Raw genomic sequence first — 25286 nt, forward strand, 5'->3', positions numbered from 1 at the left:
ACACTGTGGATATGTTATCCTGGCATATGTCTGGATCAGTTATCCTTAGCATGTATTCCAGATCGTATCAGGATCAAGGATCCTCAATACTTATTACTAATTAACGGTTGTTCTCATGTGTAGTCTTATATTTAGCAGGTATAACGGTTAGAAGACTCAGTCTATCCACTAACTTACAGTCAAGAAGATATTGACGTGTCTGGATCAGATATCCTTCTGAAGAGTTCCAAAGCTATGTCAGGATCATGGATCCTCGGTATTCGGTGTTGTTAACGGTTTTTTCTTATATGAAGGCTGATATTTATCAAGTGTAACGGCTCCAAGACCTGGTCTTCCCCCTATTTCGCAGCCTGAGTGACGGAGCACGTGATCAAAGTGGCTGTTACAAGTATATTCAAGATAAAGGCGGATTTTTAGGAAAAATAGTTAATGGTATTTATTATTAATAACTCAATTGAGTTATAATCTTTGGTATATAATGAGATTATGATCAGCTATGGTTACACACTTATCACCTCTCACACACTTTAGCAGCTCTAATAATTCTCTCCAGCAACATACACACACACATAGCAACTATTGTATTCTGATCATAATCTCCAACACTTGTAATCACCTTTTACTTATCAATATAATCGACGGTGATAGTTTTCACCGTCCGGGGGTTTTTTGTGCCGGAGACCACAATAATCATATACTCGTCGACCAAAGGTTACCTTGTTGATCATTGACTAAAGTGCTTCGACCAAAAGTTATCCTATTAATCCTTGACCAGAGTTATTTTACCAACGATTACCTCGATAAGTATTGACCGAAGTAAGACTATCGTGATTAAGGGTTTTTTCCCTCGTGATCAAACCATTATGTTCACTGATATTACGCTCATACACTTGTCATTATCGCATTAGCACCTTACCTCACATAACAGATTTGGATACTTGATCCTTAGCTGATTTTTGTCCAAAACAATTTGGCGCCCACCGTGGGGCAATTGGTGCTATAATCCAGATTATTCCTATCATTTTCAACCTTTTCATACCCATATCACTATCAATGGCCTCTCATTCAACCTCTGCTTCATCAACCATGCCATCTTCGGTTCCTCTCTCAACAAGGACTTTGCCGCCGATGCCTCTGCCAATCACGGGAGCTCCAAAGACCACCGTGGCTGGAAACAAGACACAAATTCCAGTCCTCCAGAGCTCAAAAACCATTGCTGCCACTTCGATGGTCAAATCTAACAATGATGTTTCAGCTATGTTTTCACAAGTTAAGGCATACATGGAGCAGCAAAACAAAACCAACCAGAGGATCCTACGTGAAATTGAAGATCTCAAGAAAAGAAAGAGGCCAGCAGAGGATCAGACTCCCTTGATGCCTAGGGTGCTGGAATTTTCTACTCCAGGATCCGTGGTTCAACATACTCAAGGATCCTTGATCTTCCAGCAAGGATCATCCATCCTTCAACCAGGGTCTGTGGGTCAGCATACTCAAGGATCCTCGATCTTCCAGCAAGGATCATCCATCCTTCAATCAGGGTCCGTGGGTCAGCATACTCAAGGATCCTCGATCTTCCAGCCAGGATCATCTATCCTCCAACAAGAGTCCATGGTTCAACCAGCTCAAGGATCCTCAATCTTTCAGCAAGGACCATCGATCCTTCAACCAGGATCCTCCGGATTGTATCTTCATGGATCCTTCAACTCCCAACCACTAGGATCCTTCATCCACAATCAAGGATCCTTCTTCAAGGATCAAGGATTCTAAGGGGTTCAACATCAAAGGTCTTCGGAGGTCCATGAAGGAGACATTATCCCCATGCAGACCATAGCTTCTGTAGGACTAACTCCTATCGCAGATTCTTCTTATCCCAACTACACTTCTGGGATGCCAACGTTCAACCAACCAAGAGGTAACGCCTATAATCACATATCCTCAGACACTAACCTTGGCTCTATGCAGGATACAGGTATCAATCAGGCTATGGCTAGGGAACTTCAGAAGCTTAAGGATATGATATCCAGCGTGCCAGGAGTGGTCCGTCCAATTCCTGAAATACCAGAAGGGAGCCACAAGCTGTCCAGATTTGCTCGACCGATATGCGATGCGGAGATCCCGAAACGCTTTCAAACCCCCAACATGAAGGTGTATGATGGGACCACTGATCTGGAAGAACACGTGGCTCAGTATAGGGAAAGTATGGAGATCAACCCAATTCCTGAAAGACTCAAGGAAGCTTGTCTATGCATTGGTTTCGGATCCACACTAACAGGATCTGCACTTAAATGGCTGCTAAGTCTTCCTCCTTATTCTGTCATCTTTTTCACATTTTGTTAACTTGTTCAACAGCCAGTTTTCTTGTAGTAGGAAATTTGAGAAGTTAACTAGTGATTTATATAGAGTTGTCCAACCTTATGATGAATCCTTAAGGGATTTTGTTACAAGGTTTGGCAGGGAAGCTCTAGAAATCCCTAAACTTTACATGGCTACCGCTGTTGAAGCATTCAAGATGGGACTTCAGAAGGGCTCCCCCTTTTATAATGATCTTGTGATGACTCCGTGCAGGAACCTAGATGAAGTAAGAAACAGGGCACTCAGATTCATACGATTGGAAGACGACAAGAGGATCCAGGATTGTCTGGGGGCTCAAACAAAACAGGAATCCCCTGAAAAGAATAAAGGATCCTCATACAGGAACAACAACTCAAAGCCGTACACCAAGTTCAACAATCAAAACGTACGAGCAGTCGAAGAAGGAGATGGTGATGAAGACTATCCCTGCATCTCCGAGTATTGTTTCTCCGTAGATACCCATGGCTTAATTTGTGCCATGAAGGATCTAGGGGAAAAAGCAAGGTGGCCCCGAAAGAACGAGAAGGCTACCGCCTTCAAAGACAAGTCTAAGTGGTGTGCTTTCCACGAAGATTTTGGTCACATGACAGACGAGTGCATTGGCTTAAGGAGGGAAATTGGATACCTCCTGAGCAAGGGTCACTTTAAAGAACTCTTGGGAAAGAAGAAATCCAAGATCCAGGATCCTGAAGATCTTCCACAAAAAGCAACACCACCACCACCAGACGCTCACGTGAAACTTCCTGTCCCATAGAAGAATTCGAGTTGTATGATGAAAGAATACCGCTCATCCCCACTACTCGAATAACTGATGAAAGGATATTCTTCGATTCGAGCATCCAGGATCCTCACCAGGATGAACTGGATGTACGAATGGTCAATTTCATCTCTGGAGGATCCGACATATGTGGAACTTCCTTCTCAGCAGCAAAAAGGCTCGCCAAAGAGATCAAGTTGGACAACGGAGACCGACCAATAGTATCCACCACTTTAACGACAGACAAAAGTATCTTCTTCGATGAGGAAGACAAACTAAACATCCAGGATCCTCACCATGATGGTTTAATTATTACTTTATTTATTGCTAATCACTATGTACGCAGGATCTTAGTGGACGGTGGAAGCTCGATCAACATCATCCAGCATGATGTCCTTAAGAAGATGAACATTCCAGATTCCGAGATCGTCCCTAGAACATCAGTGCTAGTCGGTTTCAGTGGAGAAACCAAGAAGACATTGGGGGACATCAACCTTCCAATTTATATTGAAGAGTTAAATTCATATCAAAAATTCTATGTAATTGATAACCTTTCTTATTGCAATGTCATTTTAGGTAGGCCCTGGATCCATGGGATGAAGGCGGTGGCCTCAACCTACCACCAATGCATCAAACTACCAACTCCTTGGGGAGTAGTAAGGATAGATGGTGACCAAGTGGAGGCCAAGAAATATTACTCTTCATCCATGAAGCCGACAGCTAAACAGACGATAGCATAGCAATTACAGCAAAATCCTAGGAATGTACTGGAAGCTCGAGAGCAGGACCTAAAAAAAGTATCTTTAGATCCTGAAGATCCAGACATGAAGGTGTTCCTAGGATTCTGTATCCCTGACGAGATCGAGGAGGATATAATATCCTTCCTAAACCAACGAAAATCCACGTTTGCCTTCAGACATTCAGACATGACAGGTATTTCTAAGGAGGTAATTACTCATAAATTGGGCCTTGATCATTCTATTAAACCCGTCCATCAGAAGCGAAGGAAATTCGCTCCTGAGAGGAACGCGATCATACAAGAAGAATTTGAAAAACTTCTTAAGGCCGGTATGATCAGAGAGGTTAAGTATCCTCGATGGTTAGCTAATGTGGTTGTAGTTTCAAAAAAGAATGGAAAGTGGAGGGTATGCATTGATTTTACAGATTTAAACAAGGCATGTCCCAAGGATCCTTTCCCGTTACCACATATAGACTCCATGGTGGATGCAACGGCAGGACATGAAATGCTTACCTTTATAGATGCTTCCTCTGGATTTCAACAAATTCAGATGGAACCATCTAATCAAAAGGATACCACATTCATGACTCCTACCGGCATATATTGTTATATTGCTATGCCATTTGGACTAAGAAATGCAGGGGCAACATATCAAAGACTGGTCAACATGATGTTCAAGGATCAGTTAGGCAAAACCATGGAAGTCTATATAGATGACATGGTGGTGAAATCAAAGAAGGCCGAGGATCACCTCAGGGATCTCGAAGAAGCTTTCAATATCCTTGACCGGTACAATATGAAACTGAATCCGTCAAAATGCCACTTTGGTGTTAAGGCTGGAAAGTTTCTGGGATATATGGTGACTAAAAGAGGAATTGAAGCAAGCCCTGAGCATATTGAAGCCATCATCAACCTAAGGTCGCCTGCAAATGCCAAGGATGTCCAAAGGCTCACGGGAAGAATAGCCGCTTTCAACAGATTCATCTCAAGATCCTCCGAGAAATGCAAAGACTTCTACGACATTCTTAGAACGAATAAGAAGTTTGAATGGACAGAAAAGCATGAGGCTGCGCTCAAAGCCTTGAAGGATTACTTATCCTCAGCTCCAGCTCTAATGAAGCCTGTGGATGGAGAATCCTTATATCTGTATCTAGCAGTTTCAGGTAATGCAATAAGTGCCGTCCTCGTCAAGGATCATGAAGGTGAACAACACCCGGTATATTATGTAAGTAAAAGGCTATTAGATGCAGAATCCAGGTATTCTCACCTTGAAAAATTAATCCTTGCTTTGATTATGGCTTCCACTAAATTAAGACATTATTTTGAGACTCATGCTATTATTTTGAGAACTAATTATCCTGTTAAGAATGTGCTTAGAAAACCGGAATTGTCAGGAAGGATGGCCAAGTGGGCTGTGAAGCTGAGTGCATATGACATTCAGTATGAGCCTAGAACAGCTATCAAATCGCAGGCACTAGCAGACTTTGTGGCTGATTTCAGCAGTGACATGCAAAAGGAGGCTGATTTAGAAGTCCAACAACTAGAAGAAGCCAAGGATCCTTGGATCCTCTTCACAGATGGAGCATCCAACGTAAGAGGAACGGGATTGGGCATACTACTGAAATCGCCACAAGGGGACATAATACCCCAGTCCATTGCATGCGCATTTCAAGCCACCAACAATGAGGCAGAGTACGAAGCACTCGTCGCAGGTTTACTTTTAGCAAAAAGCATGAGGATCAGGTATCTTCAAGTTTATATGGATTATTTACTTATAACTAACCACTTTAACGGTTCTTATGCCGTGAAAGGTGAGAAAATGATCAAATATTTAGAAGTTGTGAAGGAATTAGCAAAATCCTTCGAGTTGTTTAGTATTATTCAGGTACCAAGAGAGGAAAATGCTGGGGCGGATGCCTTAGCAAATTTAGCCTCGTCATTGAAAATTCCAGAAGATACAAAGATCCCAATTATCCACGTACTCTCGCCAGCAATAGGAGAGCAAGAAGTTGGGGAGATAACAAGTGACAAACAGATTGTACTTTTGGATCCATTATCCTCAGCCAGCCAAGGATCTTGGATACTCCCAATCAAGAACTACATTCAGACTGGAGAAATTCCAGCCACAGAGAATCCCAAGTCCTTCAAACTCAAGGTATCCCAATATATTTTATTAGATGATATGCTCTACAGAAAATCTCTTGCAGGTCCATACTTGAGGTGCATCGAGGATCCTGAAATCCAAGAAGTACTTAAAGACTTTCACGAAGGAGATTGCGGCAACCACACCGGAGGAAGGGCATTATTCTCCAGGATACTTAGAACTGGGTACTTCTGGCCGACAATGAAGAAGGATGCAGTAGAGTATTCAAAGAAGTGTGATGTCTGCCAAAGGCATGCAAATATCCTTCATCAACCAGCAGAACCAATGTATCCTATATCCTCTTCATGGCCTTTCATGAAATGGGGAATGGACATTGTTGGGAAGCTACCAAAGGCTTCAGGTGGAAAGGTCTTTATGCTTGCCATGACAGACTACTTCTCCAAATGGATTGAAGAAGAAGCATTCGTTCAAGTCCGAGAAAAAGAAGTTATATCCTTTATTAAACGAAATATTATAACTAGATTTGGTATCCCTTCTGAAATTATTTGTGACAATGGTTCCTTGTTTATCGGGAAAAGAACCACTAACTTTTGTGACAGCTGGGGCATCAAGATGATTACCTCTACTCCAGTACATCCTCAAGCTAATGGTCAAGCGGAGTCTAGCAATAAGATAATCATCAACAACTTAAAGAAGAAGCTAGGATCCAAGAAAGGAAAGTGGGCCGAAGAGCTACCGTATGTACATTGGGCCGACAGGACGACACCAAAAAATGCAACAGGCCAAACACCCTTCTCATTAGTGTTTGGGTCAGAAGCAGTTATCCCTACAAAAATGGTGGTTCCAACAGCTAGGACAAGCATCCGTGATCCTGAGGCCAATAGAAATATCCTTCTCGAAGACTTGGATACTGTGAAAGAACTCAGAGACTTAGCCAAAATCAGAATGGCAGCTTATCAACAAAGGGTAGCTGGGGCATACAACAAGAATATCAGGATCAGAATATTTCAAGAAGAAGATTTAGTTTTAAGGAAAGCCTTCCAAAACACAACCAATCCGGTTGCTGGGAAGTTAGCACCCAAATGGGAAGGTCCTTATCTGATCCAGTCGGAGGAAGGAAATGGGGCATATCATTTGCTCACTATGGAAGGCAACAGGTTACCAAGAGCATGGAATGCTATCCACCTCAAGAAGTTTTTTTACTGACCAGGATTAAGTATCCTCTTTGGATCAAGTATCCTTAAAGGATCAATGATCCCAAAATTGGTAATATCTATCTGATTACTTATTCTTTTCAATTTCTTATTATTTTAAGGATAATGTATTCTTAACGATTTGTCTCTTCCAAGTTTTAAGTAACAAATGCAGGTTTCAATAAGAGGTTCAATGTCTAAGAGGTTGGCCACCTCTCCCTCACGCTTAAGGTACATTGCTATTTTCTTTGGCCTAGCCCACGTTTGGGTATGACCCCTGATGGTCATATCCTCTAAGGTTTAAAGGTTTTCACCTTTCTTATAAATAGAGTTTCTACACTCTCGCCTGGGGCGCACGCTATCCAACGTATAGTCCGGGGCAGCGGGACCAGTACACGCTTAGTGGCTGACAATTTCGTTGCTTTCGGCTATATGAAGGATCTACGATTTATGGTAGATGTACCATACCACCGGTTTATAACGTTTTCACGTTATCTCAAGACAAAGGTTTCTAACATTTTCATGTTAGCTAACGTTTTGGCGTTTTCACGTCACTCACGTTTGGGCTAAATCCCGGTTTGGGCGAGTCCCCAGTTAACATCCGTATCCTTGGTCCAGTCCCCAGTTCGGGCTTGTCCCCAGTTTTTAGGCTTGTCCCCAGTTTAACACCAGATTACACGGGCTTGTCCCCAGTTGCACGGGCTTGTCCCCAGTTTATTTTATGGGCTTGTCCCTAGCTTAATGGGTTTAACCCCAGTTAACATTATAAGTTATTTGCAACAGATTTTCTAAGTTCATCATGAAGACAAGGTTTTATGGATTCAAAATCCTTAAATTACTTCTCCAAGGATCATCAAAGGTTCTGTACTTATGGTAACTTAGGTCTAACCAGACCTTACGGTATGATTTCTGTTTATCGGTTTACACTTATTTGATTTCAGTTTATTTCTTTATAGATATAAGGATTCATTATTCCCAATCTATTTTTATAAGGATTTAAGATTCTAGTTTATTTTTGCAAGGATATTTTATCCTAAACTTTTTACTAAAGAATATTTCTCAAAACTTTCAACAAGTATAAATCTATATTAAACAAACTTTCAAAATAACAGACAATCAACAGATAGTTAAAAGATACTATTTATTAAACTTACTTGCAATTACCAAAAATCTTAACCCGGATTTCACCATTCAAAAAATGGACCATCCACCCATGTTAAACAGGTGTTACTAGTTATTCATGATTTGCATGGTGAAGGATATACAGCCGGAAGGAAAGTTCCCATGGAAACTCCATTGATAAGTGACAATTATATCCAACTTGTCAAATATAATATGTTTTTGCAGGAAGTTTGAATTCAAAGGCAAAATGACAGCTGTGATCTTATCACAACCGCCATTTTGGGGGCAATTGTTAGTGCACAGAAATTTGACACTGTGGATATGTTATCCTGGCATATGTCTGGATCAGTTATCCTTAGCATGTATTCCAGATTGTATCAGGATCAAGGATCCTCAATACTTATTACTAATTAACGGTTGTTCTCATGTGTAGTCTTATATTTAGCAGGTATAACGGTTAGAAGACTCAGTCTATCCACTAACTTACAGTCAATAAGATATTGACGTGTCTGAATCAGTTATCCTTCTGAAGAGTTCAAAAGCTATGTCAGTATCATGGATCCTCGGTATTCGGTGCTGTTAACAGTTGTTTCTTATATGAAGGCTGATATTTATCAAGTGTAACGGCTCCAAGACCTGGTCTTCCCCCTATTTCGCAGCCTGAGTGATGGAGCACGTGATCAAAGTGGCTGTTACAAGTATATTCAAGATAAAGGCGGATTTTTAGGAAAAATAGTTAATGGTATTTATTATTAATAACTCAATTGAGTTATATCTTTGTATATAATGAGATTATGATCAGCTAGGGTTACACACTTATCACCTCACACACACTTTAGCAGCTCTCATAATTCTCTCCAGCAACATACACACACACATAGCAACTATTGTATTTCTGATCATAATCTCCAACACTTGTAATCACCTTTTACTTATCAATATAATCGACGTTGATAGTTTTCACCGTCCGGGGGTTTTTTGTGCCGGAGACCACGATAATCATATACTCGTCGATCAAAGATTACCTTGTTGATCATTGACTAAAGTGCTTCGACCAAAGATTATCCTATTAATCCTTGACCGAAGTTATTTTACCAACGATTACCTCGATAAGTTTTGACCGAAGTAAGACTATCGTGATTAAGGGCTTTTTCCCTCGTGATCAAACCATTGTGTTCACTGATATTACGCTCATACACTTGTCATTATCGCATTAGCACCTTACCTCACATAATAGATTTGGATACTTGATCCTTAGCTGATTTTTGTCCAAAACATTATTATAATTATATGTGCCATATTAATGATAATAACTAATACTTATAACATTTTTATAATAATAGTATTAGTGATAAAAATATAACTCGAGTAACGATGACGAACTGTCAACAAGGCCCGACATGGGTTTCGGTTCAACAAAACAAGTGGGTAGTATTAACAATAATAGAATTTAATAATATTACTTAATAATCATAATAATAATGATAATAATAATCATAAAAATAATAATCTACTAATTGTGAAAATAATGATAATAATAATAATAATAATAATAGTTTTGTTAATGATAATAATAAAAATAATAATAATAATAATAATAATAATAATAAACTATCTTAATAATAATAATAATAATAATAATAATAAGTTATAATATTAATAATGATCCCAAAAATACTCTCCAAAATCGGTTCAAAGGGGAATTGAATTTGTGACCTCCCAAACCCGAGTCACAACCACAACCAACTTCACTAGCCATCTATTTGTTAGGAAACCCAAAAGGGAGATTTAAAACAATTAACCCCAAAACTATCATCTTCCCCAAAACATATATCCAAACCTTATACCCAGATCCATTTTCATTACAAAGGTTATGATTATCAAGTTCGATTACAGATTATGAGTTAGATAAAAAGACGATTAAAACTCTAAATCTCATTACCTACAATATGATGTTTGGCCGAGAATATTTGTCGGAGCCGAGCAGGGGTCGTCGGAGACTCTGTTGTCTCCAGAGAGAGAGAGAGACATAGCACGGCCAGAATGGGTACGGGAAAAAAAGGTTTCCGGAAACATGCGAATGACAAGGAAAGGGGATCGGTTGTGGGTGAGGGGGTTACCGGCCCATCGCTCCGGCCGCCGGAGACGACTCCCGGAAAGCCGATGGAGGGAAGGAAAGGGTGGTGGCGTCGGAGTTACGGACCAGGGGAGAGGGTGATACGGCCGGAGATCGAGAACGGGGAGGAGGGGTGGCCGGTGTCGCCGGTCGCTGGAAAAACGGCACCGGAAGTCGAACCAGAGAAAGAGATGGGGGTGGGTGGGTTTAAATGGGTTAGGGTTAGGGTTTGGGTTGTGTGTATATATATATATATATATATATATATATATATATATATATATATATATATATATATATTACATATTTTCAAAACAACCCCTTAAGTTTCAATCAAAGTTTAATATGAGTTTAAAGGTTTTTAAAACTTATAACGACTTTACAAAAATCAGTTTGGACCCCTTATGTTTTTCTTAACGACACTATAATATGACAAACATCGATTTATTGATGATTGAGGTATATAATAATATTATATAATAATTAAATAGGGTTCTAAAAATGTTGAGTCGGGTTTACAAACTCCAATATGAACACGAACTCAAATATAAATATAATACGGTTAAATTGTAAGTTTTAAAATAATAGACAAAATTTCGAAATGTTACACCCGAAAACATAACAAAGAATGGGGCTAGAAACTCACCTGAACTCGGTTACGTTCACCGTTAACAGTTACTTATTTCTTTAGTTGTGCGCGACTAACTGTGTAATAATTACATGTATCAATTAACTATCACTACCCATGTCATATTTCTAGTTTAATTATAAACCTCAATGAACGGGGGTCCGGGGGCAGCGCCCCTGGAAACGAGGTTCTAGGGGCGGCAGCCCCTAGCGGGGTCCAAGGGGCAGAGCCCCTAGTTGGGGTTTATTTTCATTAACTGTCTTAACACATTTTCCATTAGGATTTCATGATAATATTTTATTGTTAATCTCTCAATCCTTTAAGGTATCTTCTATAAATTAATAAAGTTCAAGGGATATTTTGTAATTAAATCATTTTTATCTAAGTCTAGGGACCATTCTACCATTTTATTAAACTTCTAGTTCGTTACCCAGTTCTTAACGAACTGGTTCATAACGAATGAACCCATTCGTTACTTTATAACGAATTGACTATTATAACGAACTGGTCCTTATAACGAATTGGAGCTCATTCGTTTGGCCTAGTTAACGAATTGAACTTCATAGTGAATTGAACCCTTATAACGAACTGGTCAGCATAACGAATGACCCCTCTGTAACGAGTTGGACTTTCTAATTCGTTATCTCCTTCTAACGAATGGCCATAACGAATTGGGGCTAATTCGTCATCTTTTCCTAGCGAATTGGCATAACGAACTAAGGCTAGTTCGTCACTCTTTCTTTAACGAATTAGCACACGAATTAGGCTAGTTCGTTAAGTTTCCGTTAACGAATCACTCTGACGAATTACCTCTAGTTCGTTAACTCTCCGTTAACGAATTAGGGTTAGGTCAGAGAATGTCAGAAACATTCCCTGAACCTCGTACCCACTTTCCGGCGCCGCCTTTGCCGGAAAACCGGGATCTCGCCAGAAAAGCGAGATCTCGCGTATTTCAGCACCATTTTCACCGTTTTTCGTTCCGTTCGATCCAGATCTAAGCTAGGGTGATCCCTAAGCTCATCTTTCGATCGATTTATACCCGATTCCATCCGGATCTCGTGAATTTAACGGTTTAAGGTGTCGGCTCGTCATTTCGCGACTAGATGTAACGGGTTTGGATCTCTACAATATCATACTATCATTACCTCGGGTCGGGATCGGCTCTTCTTCTATTTCGGCTAGAGAGGGAAAGTAGGATGAGAGAGAGCCAAGTGTGTGTTTTGGGTGGTGTATGGAATGGGTGGTAAATGAATGGATTAAGGCATTTAAAGTATTTATATTATGGGTAATGGGCTTAAGCCCATGGTCTTTCCTTTAATAACCCAAATCCATCACCCATATTACTTAACCCAACACAAGCGCAACTCATAACATCAAATATTATTATATTAACCGAACGAAAAATTGGGATGTTACAAAACCCTAGACTTTGGGTTTAGATAACAACAAATTGCCAAAAATCCGGACTAAACCAACCCTTGACGTATCATACACTAGGTTGCAGTATGGTACACCACTCTTCATCCTTGCACGCCTCTAAAAATTTATTTACAAAGCCATTTTACGAGCAACCTTATAGCTGTACCGTACCTCTTAAACACTTTTTCTCCCAATTTGTTCACAATATTGCATCTCTGGACCTCCAGTTTAGCCTAACATAATTCAAAACACGTACTTAGCATCCAAAGACCTGAAGACCAAAACAAAACTGAGTGTACAAATGACTACAAAATGCACAAGTCATCAAAACCGTGCCTTGCAAGTTTTAATACCCGCCACAACACCCAATTAATATGTCAGTAGTTAATATCAACACAAAATAAAAGAAATAAAAACATGTTATTTGGAAACATCACATGTTATTTTCTTAAACTTTGCACCAAGTGTCAGAGTTGGTGCTGGAGTGGTAAAAAAACACTTGATGTTTTAATTGACCAAGGTTTGATTTCAACCCCCGTCATTTCGTTTTAGCGGTACTAGGTGATGATGTGAGACTATGCGAGTATGTGAGGTTCATTAGTTAGATCCTTGAACCAGTGGCGGACCTTCTATGGTTCTACGGGGTCGACCGACCCATGTGAGAAAACTTTTTTTAACGTTGTATATATGTTAAAAATCCTACCGACTTCTGTAAAATTTTGACACCGATCTCTGTGAGACTGGTGAGAACGTAAGACTGGTGACCTGTAGATGTTGCCGAAAGTGTAGTGAAGGTGTAGGTAAAGAGATTGAAGAAGATATGACAATTAAATGGAGAATTAATTTTTTTGATGTATAGTCTTAAATTAATTATGTGATACAGAGTAAAAGATATATTTTTAAACTTTATAGTTATTTATTTTTCTATTCCAATTAATATTAGATTGATATACAAACTTTTAGTTTTTTGCATACTGAATTTAATTTATTCTTATTTATTCTTTTTTGTAACAGATGATAATTTATTTTAGATAAAATGGCAAAACAGGTCCTTTATGTTTTCATGGTTTTTCAATAGTCGTCCTTTAGCAAACTTAACGACAAAAGACGTATTTCATGTTTCAAATTCTATTCACGTTACGTCCTTTAGTACTAACCCAGTTAAATTTTTTCGTTAAATATGGTCATGTACAAAGCATATGAGGGTAAATTCGTCTTTTACTCCTTCAAGGACTATTAGTGTAGATAACTTAAACTATGAGTCAAAATGAAAATATTTAATAACAAATTCTCTCTCTCTCTCTAACCTGCAAATATTTCTCTCTCTGTACACATCACCATCACCAACCACCGTCACCATTTCCGGCCTCCATTCTTTAAAACTGGGAGTACTTGAAGAAAATAGGCATCCAAGAACAAAAACTCCTGTCAATCATCACAAAATGTTTAACAACCTTATCCACAAAACATGAAGTTGCATATGCCATAACTAAGTTTCCACACATATTGACCGGCGGTGGTTAAAAAGGGAGGCGGCCGGCGGTGGTTACATAGGGAGCCGGAGCCGGATGTGATTACATATGGTCACCTTCCATATATGTAACGACAAAACAGAGATGGATGGATTAGGGCTAAAGTTAGGGTTTTTGATTTTGTAAATATGATGAGTATTGTGGATTTGGGGTTTCTAATTTGTGGGTTTTGCAGATGGAGGCGGCCGGCAGTGGGTTGTGGGTGGAGGCGACTGGCGGTGGGTTGTGGGTGGAGGCGACGACAGATGGAGGCGGCCGGCGGTGGGTTGTGGGTGGAGGCGACATCGGATGGAGGCGGCCGGCGGTGGGTTGTGGGTGGAGGCGGCGGCAGATGTTGGGCGACTGTTTTGGATAGATAGGGGGAAGGAGGGAGAGAGATAAGAGAGAGAAAGAGTGTATATATATATATATATATATATATATATATATATATATATATATATATATATATATATATATATATAAAGAGAGAGAGAGAGAGAGAGAAAGAAGATGGATGAAATATCATTAGTTTTTTTAATAAAGGTAAAATTACTAAACTACCCTCATGTGCCTTGCACATGACTGGATTTAACGAGAAAATTTAACTGGGTTATGGTCAAAGGACGCAACGTGAAAGAGTATTTAAGCATAAAGGATGTTTTGTGCCTTTAAGTTTGCTAAAGGACAACTACTGAAAAACCATAAAAACATAAAGGACATGTTTTACCATTTTGTCCTTATTTTAATATTTTTTTATAGAATAAAAGGCTACATGAACATATTATATGACCCGTCCCTGAAAAATTTATTGTATTTATGATGTTTCACGTTTTTTTTTGTTATATAATATTTTGTTTGATTATCATTTTCTTTTATATGATCTCACCCGATTTGATCTGACCAGAACAACCGAATTAGACTGGAAAAAACTTAATATATCGATTTAACTCGACCCGAATAACTGGATCAGAGAGAAAAAAAATTTCAGTAATTGATAGTCAACTAAGTACGACCCAAAAAATTTCCGACCCCTGTAAGAAAATTTTCTGGATCCGCCACTGCCTTAAACTAAACTTTATTTCACCACACTGTCGTGCATTCGGGCGATTGTTCATGGACGTTGGTCTTAAGTGAGAGTTTTTCTTAAATCAAAAGACGAGGGATGTATATCCCCTTATAATAAATTTAACCATTAGCCTATTTAAAATACTAATAAATTTAACCATTAAAACCTATTTAAAGTATTTGTTTAAAACAAAATGAAATTTAATGTAACATATCACCGCCTAGTGACTTTTAACATTACCCGTGTCATTTTCACTGTCTAGGTTCTCTATCAACACTTGGCAATTAACTCGATTATTATTATCTTCTTGGATAAAATTTGTTTTTCCCAATTTTGTCACACCCAATATCATTTTTCCATTATTTGTCGAAGTCTCAAAAGATTTAATAAAACCCACCTACCTTGATAGCGATTAATTCACTCCTGCCTCTAAAGATTCCGCCATCAAACAGGTATTATTTCTTCACTCGCGTTTGTAGGTTTAGGGTTTCGTGTAAAACCCATATGATTATTGCTTCGATTCTGTTGATTTTAAGTGGGTGTGTCAGTGGGTTTCACCTAATAGCAAGCCCTCATCTGTCAATGGCGGTTTCAAAACCCTAAATATCGGTGTTTGATTGATGGGTATTGACTATTGAGAGAGAATCTTTTAAGTTTATTTTATAATTTTATGTTAATTTGGGGTTTTACTGTTTCTTGTTTAAAGATTTTGGGTGAATCTTGATTTGTGTTGTTTAATTATTACCAGAAATGGAAGTATTTGATGCGAACAAGATTGCAGATGAAACCCTAACTGGGGGTTCTTTAATTTCTCAATTAGATGAAGATTCGAATACGATCTTGAAACCGACTATGGAGGAAACAGTTGGTGGTGATGCATTGGGGGTGGGGGTTGTAACAACTACTGTTGTCAAAAAGACGGAGGTTTCGGTTGTTGAGACGGTTCAAAACGATAAAGAAGACGAGGTTATGAAGAGTGTTGAAGAAGGGGTTTTTGGTAAGTTGGATGGTAATGAGGATGTTGATGAGGGTATTGATGTAAATCGCGATCAGAATGGAGCAGCTGTAGATATGGATGTGGATGGTTCTTTGGAAATCGGTTTATCCGTAGAGAAACAGAATAATAATGAAAATGGAAGCAAGATTTCGGATGAGGAAATGGTTGAAAACCGGGAAGATACTGGCGAAAAGTTAGCAGAAAACGAGCAGGAAGAACACGAAGATCACGGTTTCGTTCTTGGGGATTTTGTGTGGGGGAAAATCAAGAGTCACCCATGGTGGCCGGGTCAGATATACGACCCGTCTGATGCATCGGATCACGCAGCAAGATTGAAACACAAAGGTCAAATCTTGGTTGCGCATTTTGGAGACGGGTCGTTTTCTTGGTGCAACCCGTCACAGTTAAAGCCCTTTATCGACCACTTTCAAGAAATGTCAAAACAGAGTGAATCGAAGAAGTTCGTGTATGCGGTTCAAGCGGCTGTTGAGGAAGTTAGTAGGCTTGTGGAGGAGGGTTTGATGTGTAAATGTCAAACGGTCAACCGAGTTGACCATGTTGGTGTGTTAAACAGAGGGGTTAAGGAAGGAGTGCCTGTGCCAAAAGGGAACACGGTTAAGGTCTTGTTGGACCAAATCGAGCCGGCTCATCTTCTTACAACCTTGAAAGATTCGGCTACCATGGACCCCGGTGCAGGACGAGCGGAGCTTGAACTAACTTTGTTGAAAAGCTTCTTGAGTGCGTTTTATAGCCAAAAAGGCGGTCACTTGCTGGTGAAATATCATGATCCGATGTGTATTGAGGGTCTTGAAGACAAGTCAAAAAGTGGGGTTGTTGCTGATTCTGATATTAAAGGCCCTTCGGAAAGCATAGGCAATGGCGGCAATAAGTTGCATCAAAATCGGAAACAAAAGAGTGTGGCCGAGTTGTTGAAAGAAGACGAGCCGGCTAAAACCAAGAAATCGACAACCACCAAAAATGGTGGTTCTGGTAAGAGAAAACTGAAGGAGTTAGTGGTGTCGGTTACCCCCGAAAGCGACCATGAAAGTGGCGATGGCGGCGGCGGTGTTGAAGACGAAACGATGTCGCCTCGCCAAAGGAAGAAAAGCAAGTATCTTTCACCACCTTATTATAGTCCGGTCGGGAGTGGGAGGCTTTCAGCGTTCGGTTCAGGTCCGGGTTCAGGTTTGTTTAAAGAATCCAAACTCGAGCCCAAGCCCGAGCTTGAACCCGAGAAGGTTTCGGAAAAGGCTGCAAAACGTCTTAAAGATTCTTCGTCAAAGAAGAGTAGCGGGAAGAAAACCCGTCAAAACGGAGGGGTAAACAAAGGGTCGGAATCTCAAGAAGAACCAAGTGCAGGTGTGAATGTGAACAAGGTGTTGCACGGGCTGCTGCGTTTGGCTCTTGATCCGACATCTTCTAATGACAAAAACGCCCCTGCGGTTACTGACTTCATTTCATCCTACCGGAGCTCTGTCTTTAAAGAAGGGCCGGGCCACCAAACTGATGGGAAGAAAGATGCTGGAGTCAATGATGGGGGCCTAGAGTTTATAAAGCGGAAGCTCGAGTCAATGATCGGGATCGTGCAGGGGTGTGAAGAGACTGAAATGAGGGCGAATTTGAAGGCAACTCTGGAAGATGGGATAAAAGAGGTTCTTGAGAAGGTTGGTAACATGAAGGGAGAGTGAGTTTAGTTTAATGTTTGTTTTGGTAGTAGTAATCTAGATACAAAGTTTGTTTCGCGTATCGGTAGATCTTGGTTTTTATGTTGTATTGGCATATCAGTTTGTAGGTTGTAGACGAGTTTGGCCTAGTAGTTCTAATACATCATTGATCGTTGAAAATAAAGACCATAAAAGGCATAGGAAGATATAGGACGTGAAACGTGCACCTTATGATGATAGATAATTGCACTCATCTAACTACGTAAAGATACAGGATGTGACATAGATGTGTACAAAAAAACCCGGTTCCGAACCGGAAACTGAACTGGTTCACATCTAAAACCGGTTTCATTCAAACCGAACCGAACAGCCGGTTTGTAAAGTATAGCGGTTTGGCCATTTCACAAATCAAAACGGTTTTTAAACTTTTTTTTCTCTTAAAACCGTTTTAGACATGTTCTAAACTGAATCGGTTTGGATTGGTTCGACAGTGACTTGTTCTATGTTGAAAGAGGTTTCTAAACCGAACCTGTTTGGGACAAACTGGTTTTAACCATGCAAAACCAAACCGGTTTTGTACGTATTGGGCTCGGCGTGAGCCCAAAACACGCCACACCGGGCCACCCCCTTGTTTTTTTTGGTTCGGCTCGCCCTCTTGTTTTCTGGTTTGTTTTGACAATGTTGTGTACATAAAGTTTGTTGGGCACGGTGGTGGGGCCAGACGCCTGTTTTGGCCGTGTTTCCCTACAACCACTACGCACGGTCTAAGTAAATACGCTCATCTACCTACATAATTCAGAACCTACTGGTCTAGTAATATGTGTTGTTTGCTCTTTGAAAATGAGATTGTGGGTTTAAAATCCTTGCATGTGCAAGATTAACGAGATTTTAGGTGGGAAAATGAGATGTTTTAAAGGAACATAAGCTAAGTGACTGTTATAATGGATTAGACGGTTAGTGTATTGAGGGAGGGGGTGCTTTGTGTAGTAGGACATACGTGATACATGTAAGAACACAATTACACATACAACCAATTAGACTATTCAAATCCCAAAACTTACATGCATCCAAATGGTATTTAGCACCTCAAAATACATGTTAAAAAGTGTAACTAAGATATCTTTTGAAAACCAATTAGACTATTCAATTCACAATTTAGCCATTTAATGACTAAACGATCCTAGTTATATTACAGAAAAAAATTAAGCCGGATGTTACAATTCCCCAAGTAAACTAAGGTTTAAGGTTTCGTCTAGCTACATAGAAGATAAATGTAGGAATTTAAGATTTCACTCTTTTGACTTTCACTTGATGCAAATGAAAACGCAAACAATAACAAAGACACGGTTTAGGTTTATCACAAACGGTTCTTCATCAAAAGCTTCGATTTTTGATTGAAATTCATGACAAATAATTAAAAGTTTCAACCAACAAGAAAGAAACCCTAAATCCCATCTTATCATCTTATAGATAGATAGATAGATAGATAGATAGGACCGAATTCAAACAAGAAAAAAGATAATAATAAAAGATGGAAAGCAAAGTGTTTTTTAACACTCAAAGCAAAACCAAATGGTAATGGAATCCTCCACTCTCTATAGACATGTCGGCCTTTAACCCGGCTCACTGTCTCTGCCTAATACCGTGGAACCCAATATCCCCACGGCTCATAGGATGCTAGTCATGCGCACCGCTCCATCAACTCCCCCGCGTCTTCCCATTTCACACACACACACACCCCTCTAAGCACATAAAGGGGCGCATAAAGTCACCCATAGATACTCCTACATCTCCCTGTTCCCCTTAAAAATCCTTCTGCATACAAGATACCTCCACCTTTAAGAATAAAAGACACAACCCAAAGTTTCCGAATGACCCAAATAATAAGCTCATTTCCCTTGACATATTTACCTAATTTTAAGTCGCAAGATTAAGGCCCAATCCCTCAATGATTTCCTATAATCAGCGTATTACCGTATTAGTCCGTCCCAAGTCCACACACCCCAACCATATGAAACTAGAGATGAAAATGAGTCTAATGATAAAAAAAAATATAAGTTAATATAAATATTTACATTCGGTAAACCAAAAAATAAGAAAAAAGCAATAAAAAACATAAATAAAAAGGTAAAAAACATATTAAAAATATAAAACTTTTAGTTTTAAATCTATATTTGTGTTAGATAAATAACAAAATTATCTAGAAAACACTCAATTTAAAAATAAAATTATGAGTTAGATATAAACAAAAATCTTTTGTTTTTTAAAGTTGTATTATAAAAACAATCAAGATATAAAATTCTTTTTTTATATCGCTTACATGAAAAAAAAATGGCGTTTACATATATCCCCTTATTAAGATCATTTATTACATATTTATCCAACATGTAATATTTAATTACATATTTCCCCTCAAACTATATATATACTACATATTTACCTATTTTATTAAAATAAACATTATAAATGACTGTTTTACCCTCAATTCTTATTTGATTTTTTTACAACACAAAACAGTTACATCTAATGTGATAAACATTATAAACCTCAATATGCTCTTATCAATTACTGCAAATATCTATTGAGTAGTTTTTTTCTAAAATTTAAAAGGTCAGAGCTTGAATTTTCTAGAGTCTTTCAACTTTTGCCTCAATTCAAGATATTCTATCTCCTGTGTAGGCATTCGTTCCTCTTCCTCATCTTTCATATTCACCACCTACCTCTCATCATCTTCATAATATTCATATTCATCTAAATCATATTCTGCTATCGTATTATTATATCTTCAAAATTCAAAGGTCTACAAGCCCACAATTAAGGTACAAACAGATCGGATAAAAGAGCACAAAGAACGAACAACATAATTCAATCGAAAAAGGAACTGACGAAAACCCTAATAAAAAAACGAACGAATTACAATCGAAAGAAGAAGTCAAACTTTTACTGTTCCACTCAGATTCGGGATTTAGGGTTTCGATTGGGAGCCGAAAGAAGAGGGTTGTCATTCTCGTTTGGACGTTGGTTGCGATAACGTTTGCGTGGATCGATGAAGAATCGAACACCAAGGAAGTTGTAAAAAAAAAGATGATGATTTAGAAAAACACAATTATCAGTCAATTAATCATCATCATCATCATCATCATCGTACTCAGTATATCCCACCAATAGCAAAGCTATGGTAGGGTCTGAGGAGGGTAAGATGTAGACAGCCTTACCTCTACCCCATAAGGATAGAGAGGCTGCTTCCGGTGAGACCCCCGGCTCGATAGTAGTTTTGCATCAAGCCTTGGACATAAGGCACATAGCACTCAATCAATCATCGGGACACCGGCTGATCGGTGCATGTACCCTTGTCTTTCGGCTATCAACGCCACTACATGATGCCTGATTAACCGTCCGTCACTTTTAACGTTATTTTCACGAGATTAGTAAAATAACGTCAAAATTAGTGCAATTTCACTTTTGCCCACCCGAGGGTTCACACATATATACATCATATGTGCGCACCGCAAGCAGGGCTTTATCAGTCAATTAATCAATATCTATAAAAATCTTGTTAAACAACAACACTATTAGTATGGTCTGGAGATGGCAGAATGTAATCTTTCACAGAGGATGCTTCCAGATGGTCACTTAGCTCCAAAACAATATGTATGAAATTGTATAAACTAAAGAAGGTCCAACACTAAGAAAAAAAATATTATAGGAAATAATAATAACAAAAACTAGTATAAGAAATAAAAAAGTAAAAACAATAATAAATTATGCAATAACAAATAAAAATAAGATATTATTACAATATAGCATATCTAAATCTATACTATATATATAAAGCATGAGTTAGTGACCTTTTAAATTTTAAAAGTTATCAAACTCATTGCTTTATATACAACATATAATACACAAGATATTAAGAGTAATTAAGTCTTAACTGTTACATAACTTTCATTTTTTTCAAAATATACTTACAACTTTTGTCCCTCAACTTCATGTAAAGTTTAATAATAGTTACACATATTCCCCCCAATTCAAAAACTAACTACCCCACGACAATTTAACGTTCATAGCTTTTTCACACGTTAATATTTTTTCAAACAAACTACGACATAAAAACGAGCATTTTTTCACTTTAATTTGAGATTTTCAAAAAATTACGACATAAAAACGAGCATATTTTTCTTTAATTTGAGTATGATATTGCTATAGTTTTTTAGTTTTAAATCATTAGCATATTACGCGTTTACCATTTAGACCCGGGTAACATGTCGAGTCGGGTGAGCTCGGGTCATTTGTAAATGTACATTAAGGTTAGAATGAGTCAATAAAAAAAATGGTTAATTTGGTTCAGGTTCGAGTAGAAAGGGGCTAGGTCAGAATGCTGTCGAGTCGGAACGGGGTTGGGCCAAAACAAGTTGGTTTAAAAAATGATTGTTTATTTCGAATTACTGTATATTTCAGATTTTCCTTTTAATTTTCGTAACATGTCACATAGATACCGTTGTTTTCATGTACCGGGGGCTAATAAACATGTGTCCAACACCACGTAACGCACATAACCTAATCTTGGGAAGCGCTCAACCTAGCGCCCTACTCCATTAAGCCACATGAATTACATGTGTGGTGTTGATTAAGCATGTTTTAATGTCGGTAACGTACATTCTCGTCCGGTTACGCGTGTTCAATCTTCGATTACACGCAACTCGCTTGGCACGAGTTAGGCGCCCAATTTTAGGCTATGTGCGCACTGTCATATGACGTATGTACCAACATGAACTATGTATTCAATGTAGAGTTGCGTGCGCGCCTCGTTGTACTGTGCGGGCACATAGCTAGTAGAACTCAATGTGACATTAGTCAAATTTGAGTCTTGAGTTGTATTAGTTTTTTTTTAAACATTTATTTTGTAAAACCGACACAACATTTATAGAACCTTATTTAATTATTATATAATATTATTATATAATATTATTATATATCTTGATCACCATTAAAATCGATGTTTGCCATATTATAGAGTCGTTAAAAGAAACATCAGGAGTTCAAATGATTACCGTAAAGTCCGTTATGAGTTTCTTTTTACAAACCTTTAGACTTATATTCAACATTGATTAAAACTTGGAGGGCCTTTATGAAAATATGTGATATATATATATATAAATAAACCCTAAACCTAACATGATAAACTACCAGCCGCTCCCTCTCTTCTCTGCCGTTTTCCGGCGACCGGTGGCTCCGGCGAACACTAACCGCACCTCTCCTCTCCTCTCCTCTCCTCCTGGTCTGTCACTCCGACACCGGTCACCCCGATTCCCCTTGTCCGTTCATTTTATTTTTCCGATATAGAGATCCGGCAGCAACAACGAAGTCTGGCCACTTCACCTTTTCCCTCCTCGTTTCCCCGGTAACCCCATCATAGTCGGCTACCCCTTGTTCAGAAAACTTTCTACCGCCGCCATCACCCGTGCGCTGTCGCCGCCGCTGACGTCGGAGCACCGCCGTGGCTTCCGGTGTTCCGTCACCTTTCTCTTTCTCTTCGTCGCTCTCTCTCTCCACGTCTCTCTCTCTCTCACTCTCTCTCCGTCTCTCCCCCTCTCTCTCTCTCTCCCTTCGGTTTCTGTTTTGTGTCCGTCTCCGGCAGGTTCGGTTCGTTTCCCTCCCGGTATAGAGCCACGACTCGGGAACATTTAATAGGTAACATTAATTTGAGGGTTTTGGTATTATTAGTTTTCATATATTTATTTCCAGATTTAAATTGATAATAATTGGTTTGTGTATCGGTTATATTCTTTTATACGAGTTGGAAGGGTATGAAGTTGGTTTGAATTGGGGAAATGATAAACACCCGGGTAACGGATATATATAAATTTCTTATGGGTTTAATTAGCAATTATTGTCTTCTTTCGGTTGGTTTGTTCATAAATTGTTGAACTAGAGGTGTCGGGTTCGAGTCTCCTCCTAAACCGATTTTGTGTTATCGTTGTTAAAAGTCGTATAATTAGTATAAACCTATTTAAATATATAAAACTCATTATTTATAACGATGATTATTATTATTATTATCATTATTATTATAAATATTTAAGTTGCTAATATTATTAATAAAGATCATATTAATATTTATTAAAATCATATTTCTATCACTTATTTATTAACAATAATATTATTATATGTATTTTGTGAATTCGTTTAGAAATTGAACCAACATCGAGTATGATATCATTTTTACTATTATTATTACTATTTTTTTTACCAACAACACTTTAAATTTATACCAAGATTTTTATTCTTTAACTGTTATTATTAATATTATTAATAATAATTTTTGTTATTATTATTATACTATATTAGTATTGTTAGTAATAGTTATTGTTATTATCATTATATATATATATATATATATATATATATATATAAAACATATTTTAAATCATTATTACCATTTCTTCTTTAACATTAATAATATCATGATAAGCTTTATTACCAATTCATTTTTATAAAAACTTAACCCTTGATTTAAAACCCGTCTTGTTTCTATTTAATGTTGGTTTAGTTATTTAAAAGCCCAATAAAATAATATTATTTTACTTTAAATTACCAATTAAGTACGAGTCCCTAATCGTTAACAAACTAACCGGTAACCCGATTAACAACCGAATCTTCTCGTCCAATGTTTCAAATGTAGTTTCAACTAAAGTTCAAGTTCATTAATATATTTTATTTATTCGTTTTCAATTAGCTTTCAAGTCCGATTCGTTCGTTCCGTTTACAAGCTTTCTATATGTCGATCACTTATTAGTTTCTCAATTCTTCAATCGAGATGAGTACATTAATACCCCGTTTTCCATCTTTCGTTTTGGGGTAACATTTCATACTTATCAAACTAAATGCTTTATTTACTTGAATCTTTAAACCCACAAGCGTGATTGTATACTTTACTTAAATACTTGCTCGATTTGGTGTTCTATGCTTACATGCTTATGTGTTTGTCGCTTTTGGATGGTGGACCTATAAATCCTAGACCATTTGGCAACCCCTCATGGCAAGGTGTCGTTAACGTAATGCAATTAACGATAACTATAAAAATCCTAGACTACTTGGCAACCCCTTGTAGCTAGGTGGTGCTAATGTGTTTAGCAATTGTCAATAAAACCCTAGACTATTTGGCATCCCCTTATAGCTAGGTGTCGCGAACTTGTTTAGCAATAACTATTTTATCCAAGTTTATAGCTTTTATTTATTGTTTTGTATACAAGTATTGTGGCTTTTTATTACTATATACTTATATGCTCAAACTTATGAATTGCTCACCAACCTTTGTGTTGACAAACTTTATTTTATGAAATGTTACAGGTTTGACTTTTGTTGACTCAAGGACTTGACGAATAACGTTACCAAGACTATTAGGATATTAGTAAAACGAATAATATATTTGCTTACTTGGGTTCAATTTGTTTCTATGACTAGGATGTGTTGTTTATTAATTTGTGAATTAAAATGAGTTGAATAAATATTGTCACTTTAAATAGTGTCTTGTGTATTTGGGCAATCGGTTGCACCCCGGCATGTTCCGCCGCCTTTGGTCGGGGTGTGACAGATTGGTATCAGAGCCACAAGA

General features: G+C 38.2%; 1 protein-coding gene across 1 annotated transcript; it reads left to right on the plus strand.

The window, feature by feature from the left end:
• The first annotated feature begins 15355 nt into the window (after positions 1 to 15355).
• On the plus strand, positions 15356 to 17845 carry LOC143555899 (uncharacterized). The gene is made up of 2 exons (XM_077045369.1): positions 15356 to 15462; positions 15759 to 17845. The coding sequence occupies exon 2, from the start codon at positions 15761 to 15763 to the stop codon at positions 17693 to 17695; it is 1935 nt and encodes a 644-aa protein (XP_076901484.1). The 5' UTR covers positions 15356 to 15462; positions 15759 to 15760; the 3' UTR covers positions 17696 to 17845.
• The last annotated feature ends 7441 nt before the right edge of the window (positions 17846 to 25286 follow it).

This window comes from Bidens hawaiensis, unplaced genomic scaffold (assembly GCF_021521415.1).
Source record: "Bidens hawaiensis isolate Kalapana, Puna unplaced genomic scaffold, B.hawaiensis_p1.1 tig00018411_1, whole genome shotgun sequence".
NCBI classification, from domain to species: Eukaryota; Viridiplantae; Streptophyta; class Magnoliopsida; order Asterales; family Asteraceae; genus Bidens; species Bidens hawaiensis.